This window comes from Pimephales promelas, chromosome 16, assembly GCF_988280905.1.
Source record: "Pimephales promelas chromosome 16, fPimPro1.hap1.1, whole genome shotgun sequence".
Lineage (NCBI taxonomy): Eukaryota > Metazoa > Chordata > Actinopteri > Cypriniformes > Leuciscidae > Pimephales > Pimephales promelas.
In genome coordinates this window covers 25,041,862-25,060,885 of record NC_142784.1, presented here as the reverse complement: position 1 = coordinate 25,060,885, position 19,024 = coordinate 25,041,862, and the positions used below count along the sequence as shown (strand labels likewise).

The following is a 19,024-nucleotide window of genomic DNA, read 5'->3' as shown; positions in this document are numbered from 1 at the left end:
GTCACATGATCCTTCAGAAATCATTCGAAAATGCTGATCTGGGGCCAGTTGCATTAACATAGCCATTACGTGACCAATGGTGTTATCAGTCTTACTTTCAGGTATCAAATTAGACCAACCTACGTCTTAAATGTAACTTGAAAAAATCATGAACAATTTTAAAGAAAAAAAAAATGTCATGACTAACTTGTAAGACTTGTCTTAGCAGTTTATGCAACTGGCCCCTGGTTCTCAAGAAACATTTCTTATTATCAAATATTGAAAAAAGTTGTGCTGCTTAATATTTGTGTGGGAAAACGTGATACTTTTCTTCAGGGTTCTCTAATGAATAAAAGGTTCAAAAGCATAGCATTTATTTCGAATACAAATCTTTTGTAACATCATAAATGTCTTGACAATCACTTTTGATTGAATTTAACGAATTTCTTGTTGAATAAAAGTATTAATTCCTTTCTTGCTTTTCTTAAATAAATTAATCTAGTTTTAGGAAAACAAGCCAAAAACACAGTTACCATGTATTTCTTGTTGCTGGTCAGCTGATCCCCCTCTCTCAGCCAGGTGACCACCGGCTTGGGGTTTCCAAAGGCAGTGCAGGTCAGAGTAATGCTGCCACCCTCCCTCGCCTCCACGTACTGCGGTGGCGTGTCCGCGAACGTAGGGGGCGCTGGGAGAGAAACAGAGGACAGGTTCAGTAAAGATTCTTATATATTTAATACTCTCACGTGTTCAGTGTGTGTGCCATATGCATCAGACATTCAGCCAATGGTCCGTGGGCATGGCGTCTGAGGCTGAGACTAACAGTATCATCCAAAGCAACATCTCAATGCAATCTGCAGTCTAGCTAAAAGAGTTATGAAAGTAGACCACGACAAGAGCACCGCCTCGCCTACACAAAATACTCCCGCTACAAGTGGAAGTGAACATTTTGTGTAAAAGGACCTTAAGTGATTGCTAGGTGTTTGTTTACTCGCCCAACCCCAAGTCTCTATTATGTGGTTCAGGCCCCTTTTTCAGTGAGAGTCTATGGGGTTGTATCATTGTTTTGCTGCCAATCTGATCACAGTGAATGTGTAAAACATTTCAGCATAATTGTGCCTCACACCTATCTATCAAGTGGTAACAATCTCTAGGACTAAGTATTGCGCACTTTCAGCAATGAAATCCGAACTTCCTCTGCATGTGGGTCACTGTTAGCCTATAGCAGTTTTGCTTTCAACAGCGCAAACACCTGGTAAAAAACAAACAAAGCAAGCAATTAATGCCTCTGAACATCTGTCCATCTGTGCCTACCGAGAGCTTTTTCATCCACGCTACAATCTGTTGCATGCTAAACACAAGGGAGAAGAATTCATAGCCCAAAACATCTTGCTCATCCAATCTATATATATATATTCCCTAGGCATGTATCACAATGGTTGACTATTTCAGCACAAAGCTACCGGTAGTCCATTATAGACATTGACTAGTTTATCTGGATTTTTCCATGCATCTCCTTTTAGTTTTGATATTTTTAGCAGCAGTGCTAATTAATATGCTGACAGCATAGCAAGCAGTTGTCACAGTAAAGCTTTTCAGAAATGTTGCGTTAGAATTAAAAACACTTTGCGGTACAGTCAGACTACTGTTCAGTGGAAGTGTTTTAGAGTTGTACATAACATTCTGTTCCATTACACCATACGTTTTTGAACTTGTCTGATGTGAATGCATCCTATAAATAAATGTCTCTTAAACTAGTCGCTAGGCAACCCACCACGTCAATTCGGACACTTCATTTTGCATATCCCTGATTTTGACCAAAAGATTCTTTCTAGCTTGTTACCATTTCCATCTCGATTTCTCTCTTAGGATATCTCTTTGATACACATTTGAAGGTTCTTTAAGGGACAAGCAAACTCCATCACACACCTGCCCTACTTTCTGGACTTGTCTCACTATGTGTTTTCGCGAAATCTTGGGCTCACACGCCACAGCGAATGACAAACAGAAGACATATTTCATAAGGCACTTGTCTGAAGGTCTTTCCGCACGAACAGATGGTCTGGACAGAGCTCACTGACTAGACACCCAACACCTCTTACTCCAGACTTTAACTTCTGGTGAAACAAACAAGCTTAGCTTTCAAATGCTGATTAAGGTCTAATTAATAATAATAGCTTATTAATAATTAATAACTTAAATAAAATTATTCAAGAAAAACGATTTCATATACTGAGATAAATTAAGCTAAACTAATTTGCTTTTGTAAATGTAAATGTAAAACCTTTCCAAATTTTTTCAATGAACCTGTAATGCAACTTATTTGAGGACACTGATATAGATGATAGCAGTGATGTTAAATGTTTCACTATATGTGTTTCACATTGATGCTGACCTATACTGTAAAACAAATATTTCATTAACTGATATAAACGTTAATATACCAAGCTATTACCAATAGCTATCCAAGTCTGAAGTACTGATATATGGAAGTAAAATGATGCCAAAAACATAAAAAAGCTTGTTGAATTGCTCTAATGGAAAATAATATGAATTGCATTAACCGTCCATATACATCTGAAAGGTGAATATGGATTATTGCATTTTCAATAATGAAAATGTGTGTGAAATGTTTTGAATTGAAATGTTCACAGCTTAAATGTTCAACCATGTTGAATTTCAGCCCATAAAAATGCAATGCATTAAAATGCAATTTGCATTTTTTTTTCAATTAGTACAATTCAACAAGCTTTTTTGTTTCAAAAACATTTGGTATTATTTTACTTCCATACTGAAGCTCATTACAAGCAGCTTTTAAAAAGTGCAGTGTCATTCACATACATACTAGAGGCTGACATTTTTTCGGGAATCCCACGGGTCCCGGGATTCCCGTGGGATTCCCGCAGGATGGGAGTCATCTTTGCTATTAATCACGGGATTTGGACGGTACAGGATAAATGGTTAACGGGAGCAGACGGGAGCGGGAATCAACCAATAGCAAAGACGACAAAAAAAAGAAAAAAGTAAATGCACCATTTTGTAGTTTCCTTTTAATACGCCTAAAATGTAGCGAAATTAAAAAATAACTACACGACCCAGCCGTTCCAGAAGCCATCAGTGCTTTTTGTCACGGCTTACCGCCGGAATTGAAAGAGCAGTGATGGAGGGAGCTAATAGCCGCGGAGAAGTCGATGTGGCAAAAAAAATGATTTACAGCGCAAAATCAGAAGTAATGACATGTCTATTAAGTTCACAGAACTGGTCGGAAAGTCTGAAAAATTAAGTATGTGAGAGTAGAATGTGACGGTGATAGCACGATGTACGCTGCTTGTAAGACATGCATAAAAGGGGGTCGCACACCGGACGAGCCGCGCCGCGCTGTGTCTAGTAGGACAACTCCAGGTAACGTATCGCTGTTCTATGTTAGGTTGTACTGTACAATTAAATACAATCGTTACTGAGTCTGCAGTCTGAAAACTTTACCTCAGAGCATCCGTTAACTGAATGAATTGAGAATCTCAACTGAAAAATCCAATAACATCAGCAATTGTCATTCAAGCAGCTGATTTCTGTAAATGAATGCAAAACTAAATGTATATTACTGCATAGGGTGAAGTCAGGATACATTAGCAACGATTTGAGACAAAAATACTTTACATTTTATATAAAACTATGTAAATGGCGCTCTGTGGCACAGCAGGGTTTTGAACACGGTCCTGAGCCGTCGCTGGGCGCCGCGGACAGACACAGAATGTGTTCGAATTTTAAAGATTCTGCGCGGCGCTGAGCTTCTCGTCCGGTGTGCGACCCCCCTTTAGTCAAGTAGCAAGTGATTCAAGGATGAGCGGTCTGAAGAGGCACGCAAATTCAGGAAAGAATAAGCCATGTTGCAGCCTACACAGCAACATATAACTAAAATTTGTCTCATTATGCAAGAGCATAATTGATGAAAATCGTTTAAAATGTAATTAAAAAAACTATAAATGTAAACTGTAAATGTATTGTTTACTCAACAATAAATGAGTAAAATGCAGCTTTATGTGCTGTTTGGGTTTATTAAATTGTAGACATGGTGTGATGTACTGTTTTTCTTTTATTTACTGTCTTCCATTTTCTGGAGAAAATCTAGAAACTGGGTCTCAGCAGCTGGTCTAAAACAGGATGGATTGGAGAGGATGCAGAATTGCAGATTAAATCAAATTCTATGTAACTAAACATTAATTGAAGAAAAAATATATATGGGAGCGGTACAGGAGTGGGAGTCAGTTTAAACAGGAGTGGGATGGGAGTGGGAGTCAATTTACCAGGAGCGGGATGGGATGGGATTGTTTTTTAAACTTGGGTCTGGGAGTGGGACGGGACAAGATTTCTTTCTATGGGAGTGGGACGGGACAGGAGTGAAAATCCACTCCCGTGTCATCCTCTAATACATACATACCATGATTGTAACAAATCTGACACTAGAGTAATGCAATAAACATTAACTTAACAACAATATGTTTTGTTTTCACTGTAAATTATACAAATTGTTCTTTTTAACTTCAAAAAACTGTCAAATTTAACAGTACATTAAACGTAAATTTAGATCTATTACGGGTATTCACTGTATATAATAAGGAAAATTACTGTTAAAAAATGTACTGGTTTTTACCATTGCATTTTTACAGTCCGTAAAATCAAAATCATATTTTACAGAGTAGAAGAAAACGGATGATATTTACAAATTGCTAATTAAGTAGAATTGGACCCTAATCTACTGTAAAGTGTGACCGAACTTTCATCTTTTGGGTGAATTATTCCTTGCTTAAGGGAACAGTGATGATTTCTAATCAATTGTGGATTCAAACCTGCAACCTTTAGGTTACCAGCTCAGATCTTTAATCACTAGGCGTCACCATAGTGGTTTAGATTGCCACTTAGTATCAGAAGCTAATGATCTGTGCCTGCTATGGGGTTGGTCAGGATGTTCTGAGAGAGACAATTGTGACGGCCACACTGATGAAGGGCAGCTGTGTGATGACCTGAGCGTCTCCACAGAACCACTACTGTTCTCTAAGCGGGTACATCTGCCTGGCTGACACCTGCTGGGTACACGCGGGCAGCCGGCCACCCTTTCACCCGTCCTGGCAGGAAGAACCGCCACTGTCCACACAGGATCCATACACAAGTGGATGCCAATGTCGCCGGCTACAGGAAACCAGTCAGGCTTTTCTGCCCTTGGTTGGCCAGACAGCACCTGCTCCAACAAAGACGCTTCTGGACAAGATGGGCAGTCGGAATACCAATGAACACCAGTGTTTCTTACAAAACTTTTAAGATAAGCTTATGCAGAGGATGAGTATTAACAAACAAAGCTATGTGCAAAACAAAGCTATATTTTCAGAACATAACTATACTGTGTAATGGACATAGGCCAATAAGTGCTGTGCGTGTAAACTTCACTCCCCTGGCGTCAAGAGGCACACTAGAGATTAACGCTAACGGCTGCGGTCTTTAGCTTCCTTGTTAGCGCACACGCCTCCCACTCCAGAGCAGGTGGCGGGAGATCAGCAGAATTTTTTTTTTTTAAAAACAGCCGTTGCAACGGCGTTCAAGTTTGTGAATAGCGGTTAGCGCTCTGCCTTTATAAAGCGGCATCGGAGGGCAATTACACTGAATCGTTCTTCTTCAGACCGTTCAGTTGTCACCGTTGGAAAAAGCCCAACATAGAAGTTGTTCGCCATGGAGCGGACCAAATTCCACACTACTATAACTGTGAACACGCCTCTCTGCTGCTATGAGTGTTTCAGTGAGAAAACAAACAAGAAGCTGAGATTGTGAGTCACTGTCAAAAGTTATATGTTATATATTGGCGCTTTTATATATTGTTCTTCCAAAGCATCACTGAAATATTTGAATGTTTTTGTTTATTAAAATTAAAAGTTAAAGGTACAATATGCAGAATTTTTGCAGTAAAATATCCCAAAAAAACCCCACTTCGGCCAATGTTATATATTTTTTAGTTTAGTTGATTACTTTAAATATCCCAAAATTTGTATTAAACTATTTGTAATCGAGAAAATTGCGATTTTTAACCAAGGAAACGGGGCGTGTCAACAGGGGTGAGGAGTCACCAGTCAATGACGATATCCGCGTTACCCCTGGTTTCCGCCAGGTTTGACCTCGTACTGCAATAGTAACCATGGCGACATGGTTGACAACTGGGTCGGTTGTGCCCGTTATGCGTGTTCAACAGCGTGAGCATCCCTAGCAGGGTTTTGTTCAAACATTATGGACCATGGCAAGCAGACTTTGAGACAAAAAGAGGACTAAAACGAAGATCAACATCTTTCAAGGTGCCGAGCGCTCCACGTCCGTGGCTAACTTCGACTTGACCGAGACGCGAGTGTTGCATGTTACTTGAGCAAACAGGTGAGCAAATCAATGCATATAAAACAAATCAATGTTATATAGTTCAACATGATGAAAAGTTACAATATGATCTGTATGTTATTCTCTAATGTTAATCTAGGAGTCTCATACAGGCAACAAACAACCTAACTAACAACACTCAACACGGACAAATGCCGTTTAGTGTGATAGTGAAACTGTTAGAGCATAGCAAGTGAAGCAGCGCTGCGTTACCTCAAGTTTAATTCCTCTAATAAACTGACCTGTGTGAGTAATTCAGTGTGTAGTTCGGTAGAATTCAATGTCCTTTTTTTTCCGCGGACTCGCGTTGCGTGTGGCACTCGTATAACTTAAGTCTAGCAATCATGCCCTGCTTCATTCTAGTCATGTTAAAAACATCACTGTATTCACTCATCCATAAAAGATTCATCAGCTTGACGACAAGATCCATAATTCCGCTTAATGCGGAAATATACATTAATATACACCTTTGTGATTGTAAGAGGTTAGCGACCCCTGGTGGTGAAACAATCTTGCATATTGTACCTTTAAAGGGAAACTCCACTTTTTTGGAAATAGGCTCATTTTACAACTCCCCCAGAGTTGAACAGTTGGGTTTTACTGTTTTCGAATCCATTCAGCCGATTTTCTGATATTTAGAAGAAAATCGTAACCAGACAGTTTCTGGTCTCATTGACTTCCATATTTAGAAGAATATCGGTAACCAGACAGTTTCTGGTCTCATTGACTTCCATAGTATATTTTTTTCCTACTATGGAAGTCAATGGGACCAAAAACTGTCTGGTTACTGATATTCTTCTAAATATCAGAAAATCAACTGAATGGATTAGAAAACGGTAAAACTCAACTGTTTAACTCTGAGGGAGTTGTAAAATGAGCCTATTTCCAAAAAAATTGGAGTATCCCTTTAAGTTCTGAACTATTATTCTCTCGTACTTGTATATGATTCACTGACATTACAAGGTGAAACTATGAGATTTATTAAAAGTTTAAAAATAGATAAATAGATACATAAAACAAATTATAACAAGCTATTGTTATCGTTCAGTCAACAACAAATCAGGTAAGCACCATTTTGGTGGAAAAGGCATACCAGACCACAAGAGCAAGCTAAAGGTTTGTGATTATTAAACTTATTTTAGAGTCATTTACTTATTACGTCCGACTGAAAATTGTGCGTCCACATAATAAATGCACATGAAGCATTTCATATCAAACTAACAAAGTCAGCTAATGGACTACTCCTGAGAGGATCATGTTTAAATGCATGACAATGCATACTTATAAGTCATAAAATTCAAATGGTTACATCTCATTAGAACCTCACGCCAAAATCTACTGGGAGGAGCAATATCTGCCTCTATCTTTTTCATTTCAGTCCAAGACTCTGCCATGGCTACAGGTCAATCACACATCCGCAATCAAAGCAAATGTAGTGAATTTCAAGCAGGCATTATGTCGTTTAGATTCAAAGCTGCATTGCTTGCAAATCCAACCATGAGCCATTTAGCCAAAAGGTTATTATACGCGCCTTATTGTAGAATGCCCTGACGACATATAAAAACCACGCACCCTCTACACGCCGCAATCACTGATATCGACATTTCGGAAAGCAGAGCCAGGAGAGTGTGTGTGTGTGTGTGTGAGGGGACGTGACTGAGTGAACTGGCGAACTGACCATGAATGCAAACGAGGGAGGGCATGAATGGCCAATGCGGCAGTAGAGAGGAAATAGGAAGCCATGAAATAAACCCTCACAGATGTTCACACTAGCGCCGCCTGCCACAGCTGCACAGGTGACATTTCTCCGGCTGAAAAAAGATGAGGCAGACACTGAACTCATTCACCCTGGGCCAAAAACACACACATACACAAACAAGCACCCCGCATGCAATAATACACCCTTCGCTTGCGCCTCTCGCTCGCTCGCTCTCCCACCACAGCTCTGAAACGGCCACTGTGTGCACTTTCCAAATAAGTCACAGTGATTTCTGCAAGCGAACGGCTGTGGAATTTTAACATGGATGCGAGGTGCAGCAGACAGTTAACCTTGCTGGTGTCATTGTTTGAGGTTTGGAATATGCATGAGTCACATGTTAAATATACAAATAGCCTGCATTTACAGAGAGCTGACAGCACTAATCATACTGTTCCTGTGGATGACACCTCAAAGTCTGACAGCAGACAAATAAATATCAGGCGCTGCTTCATTTCACAATGAATGATCAACTGAGATACAAATTAGCAAACTGTATCACTGCAGCAAACATCCCAAGTGAAAAAAAACTGGAATTTATTTCATATTAAGTACAAATTCACCTATTTACTGGCATATCACTTGCGACTTACACATCATAATTAAACTTTATTTTGAGTGGGCCTACTTTGCACAATTCACATCTCTGAATATAGGCTATAATAAGGACATTATGATCACTGTATAATATCAGTCTTTAAATGTAAGATATTTAAGGTAGCACAATCAAATTTAATTGACCCTTCGCTAAGCCCCGCCCTCCCTAGTTACTGTTGCTACGCCTGTCAAGCTTTCGCGGCTGGCACATCTATTATAGTGTAGATGCACCGGTGTCAGACATTCCCAACGAGATAATTAGTAATTTTTGGCGAACATGTGAAATATCTGAGAGAGCAAGACAAAAAGGATTGCAGAATTCCATGCGAGGGATATATTCACAACATTATATGCAACCGATTAGAGAATAATTTCTTAAAAATTTAAGCTAAAGCCTAACGTTATAGTCCCGGATCAAGCAGCAGCCACCTCATATGCTTGCTGACCATTCAAATGGGAAACATAAATTGAGGAACAGCTACGCTCGTGCACAGCAGAGTATGTGAAAATAATCCTAATAATTATAAATCAAACCGCTTATCCATAAATCTTGTGGAATAACACTAACACCGGGAGAGCCGTGATCGGATTGGGTTAAAGTTACTTAGTCAGGGGTAGTAGCCTACAGGCCGTCGATTAACAAAATGCTGAAAAATATTTTAAAGTATGTCAGTGAGCCTCCGTCTTGTCTTTAATCGTCTTATTTTACATTAAAATATATGCATTATGACCAAAGAACCGACAATATCTCCAAACAAACGGTGTTTTTGTCAACATAAATCTCGATCACACCCCTCATTTCTCCCCTCAGCTTTCAGATTTGAAAACACCTCCGCTCCCCAGTCCAAACTTTTAGGATACCACCGGGAATCAGATTTGCACAATCCATACGCACATTGCTTCAGCATGTTTCCCTCGCTCGAAAGCTTGCCAGACCTCCCACGCCTAGTTACGGTTGCTAAAACAGGATTGGCCAGTGGCGATTTTCGGGTGTGGCTTAGCGAAGGGATCTCATGCAGCACTACTTTCGGATAACTATAGTGCATTAAGTACAAAATTAGTTGTTCCAATTTAGCAGATTTTAAGTATATCAGTTTAGTATACCAAAAGTACAATTGTAGGGTATTTATTTTTAGTAAATAAATGTATTCTACTTAGCATAAAATACATGTATTTCAAATACATTTTAGTATATTTATTTTTCACTAGAGAAGTACTCATGGCCATAGTACTCATACTGTCCAATAGTGAAAACAGCTCACACTACTATACTTGTAACTTCTATTATTTTAACAAATGTTTGCTTTACTTAAAACAGTACTAAAGAAAATTACCATGGTTAGGTATAAAGTAAAAACATGTTAGGGATGCAAAGTCTATGGATATGTTTAGTGAACAAAACAAATCAAAACTAAAATGTCAACATTAATGCAAGTTCAAATGCACTGACTTAACTCAATGTGCAACTTCAATCAGATGACAACATCATTGACTCATCACTTCCTCTCTGCTGCTGTCCACTGAATGCACACATCTCACTAGAAGATGAAATGCAATAAATAAACTACAGTATAAAGGGCCAACAAAGTTGCTTATCACCAACATATCAACACGGCAAACCCTACGATTCCTCACAAACATGTGAAGAGACAGTGGTTCTTTAATGACATCTTCTGCCACTGTAGCTCATACATGTAAAATGATGCACAGTAAGAATCAGTATGCAGTGCAGCCAAATACAAAAGGCTCCAGTATTGGAATTAATCTGCCATGTCAGCACTTGATTTAAGCGTACAGCGGCGTTGTGCTACTATTAATATGCGACCGAGAGCCTTTTGGATATTGACCCCCAGGCAATGATTACTGAGCTGTGAATCATGATAGTTTACATATTGTTTTAATGGATCGTATTAAATTCATCATCTAATAAAATGCAAACACTCATCGTGGAGGAGATAATATATTTCCAGCGATGCTGAACCATGCCCATAAATAATAAATCAGGCAAAATGTGATGTTCAAACAGAATGAGAGAGAGGAACATGACATGACTAAAGCCTTGAGCTACCCCAAATGTGCCTCTATAGTTTGGCACCATGGAAGACATCTCCATTAGTGTAATGGAAATGATGGTGGTGCCAGGTGAAATATTACTCTGTTTATTAGACACAGCAGGGCATGCAGATTTCAGAGCAGGCCGACGGGTTTCTTTTGAATGCTGGTCAATACCCAAAGGCTAATAATATTGAGTGTAAGCTTCTCTTTATTATTTTAAACACTCTTATGAAATCGCTCGACGAGCAGTGTTGTCCTGTGTTCCTAATAAAACAGGAAGTTTTGGAGGGACATATCGATTGATAGTCCCTTTTATTTGTAAATAGCCGAAGGCTTTTGATATGTCACAGTCATGAACTACAATATGCTACTTGACTGTTGCAGGTGGGATTGGATGCAGGACATACTGTATGTATTCTGGAGAGAATTTCATTGGGCGAAAATGTCGCCATTTTCGTAGAAGGACCATGTTGTCAACTTGCCTATGGATGACCTTAAAGATTACAGACATCGATTAAATGGCACAACACTCTCATTTTGATTTCATGAGGTCTGCAATACTTTGACAGACAGTAACATACTAACCAAAAACCAAATCATGACCCATTATTGTCCAATGTACGACAAGAACAACATGTTGTCTCTAACAAGGAGGATGGCAATAACATGTTCTAATGGAAACAAGGGCAACAGAATTACATTGCTCATTTCTGCAGCTTGAGCATAAAGTCTGTATTTGTTGGGTCTACCACACGTATTACTCACAGCAGCAGGCAGTCATGAGTGGCAAAAGACAGTCACATCCTCCTCCACTCCTCACAGATCTGATTTACTGCTGATATTAGAAATGAATATGAAATCAAGCCACGATTAGTCCTACTCCACCCCCAAAAGCAGACATCCATTAAAAGCGAGGAGGAGGGGAAGAGAGCACACTGATTCATCTGTCTGTCTATCTGTCCATCTATCTATCTATCTATCTATCTATCTATCTATCTATCTATCTATCTATCTATCTATCTATCTATCTATCTATCTATCTATCTATCTATTAATTGACAGACAGACAGACAAATAGATAGATAGATAGATAGATAGATAGATAGATAGATAGATAGATAGATAGATAGATAGATAGATAGATAGATAGATAGATAGATAGATAGATAGATAGATAGATAGATAGATAGATAGATAGATAGATAGATAGATAGATAGATAGATAGATAGATAGATAGATAGATAGATAGATAGATAGATAGATGTCTCACCGTTGACTGTGAGGTGAACCCAGCTGCCGTTGTGGAAGGTGTCATATTGTTGTTCCAGCATGAGGACCCTGCACTCATACCAGCCCTGGTCTTCTGAGCGCACCTGGTCGATCTGCAGAGACGCTTTGCCATGCAGGCTGGTTCTACCTGAAAGAGCACAGGAACAGAGGAGAGAAGACTGAGACTGGTGCAACAAATTTTTTCACATCTTTTCTTTTCTTTTTTTTCTTTCTTTTTTTTTTGATAACGGATCAAGGGCGTCATTAGGCCCTTTTTAGTTGGGCCTCAGCCCTGAATAAACTGTACAAAAATTCATGATCGCCTAAATCTCCATTGAAAATCGTAAAACCGACAGCAGGTTTCGGCTCCTCCTCGTCTTTTTGTCTGCGTGATTTAGCGTGTTCTTCAATCCGCAGCAGCACGGCGCCAACGTCAGAAACCGCATTTACTGATAGATTGTTATGATAACTGCATCTGTGCAGTTCTTTGTCATGAATGCAGTTTTTACAACATTTTTATGTGAATTGTTTAATTAATTATTAAAATTAATATTGGTATTAGTTCTAATTTAATTTAACTAAAATAACATGTTGTGAATAAGTCCTAAAGACTTTCAATTAAAAAAAAATACAAAGCAGCATCAACAAAAAGCCTCATTTATTAAAGCACGAGGACTGAATAAATTGAACAAACTACAGTATTCAATTCAAAGTTAAATGGTTTTATGAACATTTCACACCGACATTCATTCTTGAGTTGCAAGAAAAAGCCCTTTGTAATGTGTCACACTTTGTAATAACATGAAGCATGTTGGATCTGAAAAAAAAAAAACCTGCAAAAACAGACAGCGGCACCAGTTAATGACAATTTAACAAATGCACTGACGTTAACAAACAAGCTAAATGAATTTCAAGGTCTATAGTCTGCCTTTTTTTAAACGATTCTTATTCTCCTGTCCATGCATTCTGCGCACACTGCTGAAACAGGAAATTTACGTTTTAATTAGCTGTCTGTGTAATAATGTTTGGCGGAGATTATTATTTGTTATCTCCATGAAATAAAGCCCAGTACTGCCATTGTGATTACAGTTAATCACGCCAGCATGTAAAAAAAAAAAAAACGTTGAGATGAATTAAAAAAAATAGTAACTCTGAAAGTTATAAAGCTAGCTTAAAGTCACATCATATAGCAACTTTTTCAAGGTTTCACCAATGGCGTTTTGCTATTCACATACGTAGTAAGCCAACATGTGGAGCAATGCATAACATTACTAGCAAAGTGATATTCACTTGATTTCAGCCACTCCTACACAATCAAAAGAAAAGTGTACTGTACCTTAAATAGAAAAGAACAAAGTATCACAGCTCACATCTGAGTGTTACACTCTGTACCAAGAGGCTTAGCAACACTGACAATACAAATAGCCATGGAAAATGAGAGAAATATAGGCAGTCAAGCATCTCTCTGACAGAACTAAGCCATTCCAGAGCTAGCCAACAGGAAGATATAATCTCGCAATTGCCTATTTGAGGACTTTAGCTGGGATTTAATGTTTTTGAAAGTTCAGGGCACTGTTCACTGGGCCGAAATTGCCTGAGTGTCTCAGACTCACATATTTACGTTCCGGCTGGCCTTCATACTTCATACTGCTGTGTACTGAGCAGCAGATATCATAGCCCTGGGATCCCAGCTGCACCTGAGAGAGGAGACAGCAGGTTTCCAGAGCAGAAAATCAATACGGCACCGGGCAGAGGAGGCTGCGGTCTTGCCGTAAAAAAAAAATGGCCTTCAAAATCACAGCTATTTTCGTGTAGAGTGATAAAGCACTGATGGGATCGGAAGTTAGGGAGCATCTTCACACTGAATGTAACATCAAATAAAAGGCCTTCCTTTGCTAGAAGGGGTGCATTATCTTTCCCACTATAGCCGTAAATGGAGTGTTCTGTGCAAGTCAACTTAAACTTCATGTGCTCTCTACTGATCAGATAACTCTTCGATAGTTATTCTAGACTCATCTGATGGTTGTTCAGGCCACATATGTGAACTGTAATCCTCACAAATGGATCTGTGTTTGCATATGGAAATGTGGGAACCCCAATAAACAATAGAGCACATAACTCCTGCTGCCGCTAGCAATGTTAGCCATTTCATCTCTAGTTTTTATCTATATTTTAGTTTTCAACATTTAAAATAATACGAAATGTTTTTTTGAGCAGGAAAACAGCATATTAGAATAATTTCTGAAGGATCATGTGACACTGAAGACTGGATTAATGATGCTGGAAAAAAAATCTTAGTTGCAGCGTTGGTCTTATAGGCTTGAATGCAGCGAAAACACACAAAAACATCTAAAATGGGAACGACCAGTGCATTTGACTGTAAAAATAATTGTTTAATTTAGTAAAACAATCGTTTTACAGACTGCTGAAAGCTACAGGAAAGAGAAGCAAATGGATCGCCTGGAATCCAGGCAGAGAAACGTGTTTTTATAGTTACTGTTTTGTGTCGGAGATAAGTTGAATTTTGGGGTAAAATCATACCATGGTTTATATATTGTATTGACAACTCATCAATTAAATATTTACCATTATGTAACCAAGTTTTTTTGGCAGCATTTATTAAAAAAAACATTATGAGGAGGAGCCTTGTAATCAACAAAGGATGGATGGTTAGATAGTGTTAGACAAACCAATTTTCCTTACAAGTTTTGGATGGATGGATGGATGGATGGATAGTTTACAAGCTGCTTCACAGAAAGTCATAATGCTATGTCTATAATGCCTAAAAAGTTTAAGGCTGTGCGATATGACAATATATAAATCATACACATTTTAGATCTACCTATATTGTATTAATAGTTTTGTCAAGCAGATAAAGCATTCAGAGGCTTTGATAAACGTCAAAAAGTCCAATTTCTGGCCACATGTCAATGTACATGGACCACTGGGTCTTTGGCGAGTTGTAAGTAACACTGTCAAGTCCAACTGACTTTAATGTAAGAACATAGTTGTTTGTTTTACTCCCATTTATGCAAATTCCACTATAAAGCCAGTCATGTTGCAGGATGTTTTGTTAGGCTGAGGGGGAGTTCCGGTGGGAAAGTGATGTCAATGCATATCCTCTATAATATGAGATACATATACGAGCTCACCTCAGGAGATCCCATTTTATAAATTGCACTCTATGCTCAGAGCGCACAGGGGTGTTCATTAAGCAAACTTGTTAGGCGCTTAATTACCCAAAATCTTCCTGCAGGTCTCTTGCCAGCAATGAGTGCACTGCATTTTAGGGGCCCGTAAACAGGCCCGTCCTGAATGAATTCAATCTGCCTCTAGCTAAGAATCACTCTAGGAGAGCCTGTGTAAATCACATCTAAACGGCTGCAATGATTGCTGCATAGATTGTCCGTCTGCAAGACAATGAGGACTTTAATACGGTAAATTGGTTGAGGAATCAGACCTGGAGCTCTGGCAGTAGCCAACAGGGAGAGAGTTTGGGAATTTCTGCTGCAGAAAATTGCATTGTGAGTTACAGTAATAGCCTTTTGGAGTTCAGTGGTAATTGTGTGCGGGTCCAGCCAAACTGTGAGACTAAAGCCTTGTGGCGTAGAGGAACAATACAGAATGAGCTGCCATGGCGACTCTATAGTACCCACAGGAGACAATGATATACAGTGGAACTGAACATTAGATCTCATATCTAATTTAAAATGGAATGAGGCCACAACCAAATAGTGGAAGGATAGTCAATTCACTTCCCCCTTCCTCTCCCTTACAAAAAATCAATTATTTATTTTATGGGTGGGAAGGATTTATGAGACACTGTAATATAATGATGTAAAATACAAGTTAGTTTCTGGGCATCCTTTTGAGTGTTGACTTTTCATTCAAAGAGAGGGATATAGAGAGGGTTCAAAACAGGGTTGCCCAATCCTGGAGATCTACCGTCCTGCAAAGTTCAGCTCCAACCCTGATCAAACACACTCTTCAACCAGCTAATAGGCCGAACGTCACATGAACAAACAGGAAAAAGGGACTAATTTCATCCACTTGTCAGGAAAAGTGTTAATGGCTGTACCAACTGGTGATATCTATGGACTTATGGACTTCAGGTAATCAGGTAACTTAGCTAGTTATTTTTATTGTTTACGTTTTATTTCGATTAAAATATATATGTTATTGAGAAGAAGAAAAATAAAAAACACTTTTAGATATCAATTTGCATATGCGATGGACATCGGTTGAGTCACTCAATTTAAAGTGTCAAGAGACACTTGAGTAAATCGTCTCTATATTTAATGAAGCACATACAAATACCTGTTAAAAGAATGAGAAAGTTTGTTGCCATCTATGCAGCCATTTGTAGTGGTGTCCGAAACTACTGCACTCATTCAATCCCACAATACACCGCAATTACAACCTGTAACAACAATCCCATTCGTTCAAATTGGATAGGATAATCAAACTGACAGTTTGGGGAGACCCGATATGTCATGACAACGGCAGTTTGACTCAATGAGCAATCCAGTCATTATACAGATCAGTGAATAAAAGACATCAAATCTATATTTTTTTTAAAGATGCTGTAAGTACTTATTGATAGTTAGAGGTTGAAATGGGCACTGCAGTCTAAATTTAAAATACTGGAGAGGGTTGTTTCCCCCGCCCCCTCCCCCACAGGCTCGACACTCACGCGGGTTGCCAGATTGAGGACACGCAAAGTGGACAAGTGCAAATAACAATGGAATGCGACAAACCTTCAAGTTGATCAGTTCATTTAACCACATTTTAATACGCCTCTGGAGAGCTTTTTAGATGGATGTCGAGGCTTTTTAGGTGGGTTACAATACTGCGATCTTTGAACCAGTTCGTTGGCTAGCTTCTATGGCGGCAATACTAGGTGTGATTACACAGACCAAAACAAAAACAGACATTCCCACACGGAAAGCATATTTCAAAGTAGAACAGCTGTCCATAGCGTTGTTCTTTATTTTTTCGGAGAAACTATTTTGTGAACTTTTGCTTTAAATTTGCATTTTAACATAATGACTACTTTCCTTAATATTTGTATTTTATATCAAGTAAAGTTTTACTTTACTATTTGTTTTAATGCTAATTACAGAGTATCATCACATCATAGCAAGTTGAGTCTCCTGTGCGCTAATGTGAGGAGCGTTTTGTGTAGCTGTCCATAAACAGCATTCCAAATCATTAAACTAATGTTATTTCAGTGCAGTTAGGATGCTCCCTCAGAAGGTGTGTAGGCCGTAGACAGGGTGGCAACTAAATATGTTTTAAAAACCGAGCTTTTTTTAATGTAGAAAGCAACAGAAGTTTCCAATTTAAAAGGGTGTGACATAGTAGTTAAGTGATCATCAAATAATCTCAAACAATCACAGAAATGTCTCACGCAGCTCTGTGTCCAGTGTCATGGAGAGTGTGTGCTTTGAGAAGTGCTGACAATAGGTGATTTTTCACCCAGAAGGCCAGCAGCAGATCTGCGGTAATTAAGGTTCTGTAATGCACCTTGAAAGAGAATGAGTGCCATATTAGCAGGCAGCCATTACTAAAGCTTTTCGCAATCCATGTCAAGGTCTGCTCACACTCTCTTTTTCTCTGGGTCGGACAAGAGGCTCGTTTTCACGTTAAGTAGTAAAAACGGTGCTTTTACTCAACCTCACACAAAATCAGAACATTCGATCAGGTTCAACTATTTTGGCTTCACTTATGGTGTGACTGGAACTTTTAATGGTTTGTTTTCAGTTAACACCTTATTTTAAAGTCATCACGAGCAGGTATATTTAATCAAACCAAGCTGAGTGCCAATTCACATACTATCCCTTCTTCAAAGGCCACCTTGAATTTTCATCCTGGTTCAGGCTGGTTTATACTGGTTCATGGTGTCTTTGATGCTGGTGCACATTTAATGTACTTTTAAATTGAAATTTCTGGCTGCATAGGTGGTCCAAAAGTCTGAAACCACAAGGAAAATCTAATTCAACCTGAAAATAACCTGAAATTCATCTTTTCATTCAAATCGTGATGCTGATAAGATCATTTGTACTGTTTTTTATTTTATTTTTTATTATGCACAACAGAACTATTTTCAAAAAGTTGTCTAAGACCAGTGTTATTTTAACTTTATTGATATAAGATTTGTCACAGGTGGCTGTAAAAAGCGCAAAAAGCTAAATATGATAATACAAGGTAATATACATGTATGATCGCGCGTGCGAACTCGACAATCGACTACTTTGGACTTCGACCGAAAACAGGAAGTAAACACAGGTATGTGAGCTGGCTGAATTAACATCATTTTTATTCATATCTTTCACATCTTTGCAGTCAGATTGACCGTGGATGTGTACTTGTAATGACAAATCAAGGATGTTAAGAGGCTAAAAGCAGGTTTAGAACATGCCCCATTGAAGTCAACAGGGTTTAAATTTTTAAAAGAGGGTAACACGGCGTAGGCAACACCGATTTTTGTCATTTTTGTCTGTACTGACAGCACTCCAAATGTACAAAACAATGAGCTCAATGTTAAAATTGACCGCAGTTCTCCTTTAACCAGGATTAAACACTGGACTTTACAAAAATGCAGATGCTTACCGGCGTATTCAGGGTCCACATGAGGAGGATAGAAACGGAAGTTGATGAAGAAGGGAATAGGCACACCGAATTTGAACCACTCCACCACATAGGGAGTCTGCTGGCCGTTTAGGGGGTGGCTCACGTCACATCCCAAAACAACGCTCTCTCCTGCACGGGCCGTCACAAACTGGGGCTCTTCTCTCACTCCGTAGGCACCTGGACACAAAAAACACACACATTCATTCAGCACAGTAAGTATATTTGTCCCCAAAAGCTATACCCAAAGTGAGGTGTCAAACAGCTCATTGTCCTATTAAACAAACATCTTTTTGTGAAGACTTGGATAGTTTCCCAAACGCTGGTGA

The 19,024-nt window shown here is 38.9% G+C and overlaps 1 protein-coding gene across 6 annotated transcripts in view; it reads right to left on the bottom strand.

The window, feature by feature from the left end:
- The window catches only part of igsf9ba (immunoglobulin superfamily, member 9Ba), a 66,654-nt gene that overhangs the window by 28,348 nt on the left and 19,282 nt on the right, over positions 1-19,024 (bottom strand). For all 6 annotated transcript variants that reach the window (XR_016146890.1, XM_089121298.1, XM_089121300.1 and 3 more), the window contains exons 2-4: positions 18,678-18,875; positions 12,067-12,213; positions 513-664 (exon numbers count right to left, since the gene is read on the bottom strand). Coding sequence is in view for 5 of the 6 variants with exons in the window: in XM_089121298.1 (XP_088977424.1) it covers positions 513-664; positions 12,067-12,213; positions 18,678-18,875 (497 nt within the window). In the remaining variant the exon portion in view is untranslated. The remainder of the gene's footprint in view (positions 1-512; positions 665-12,066; positions 12,214-18,677; positions 18,876-19,024) is intronic.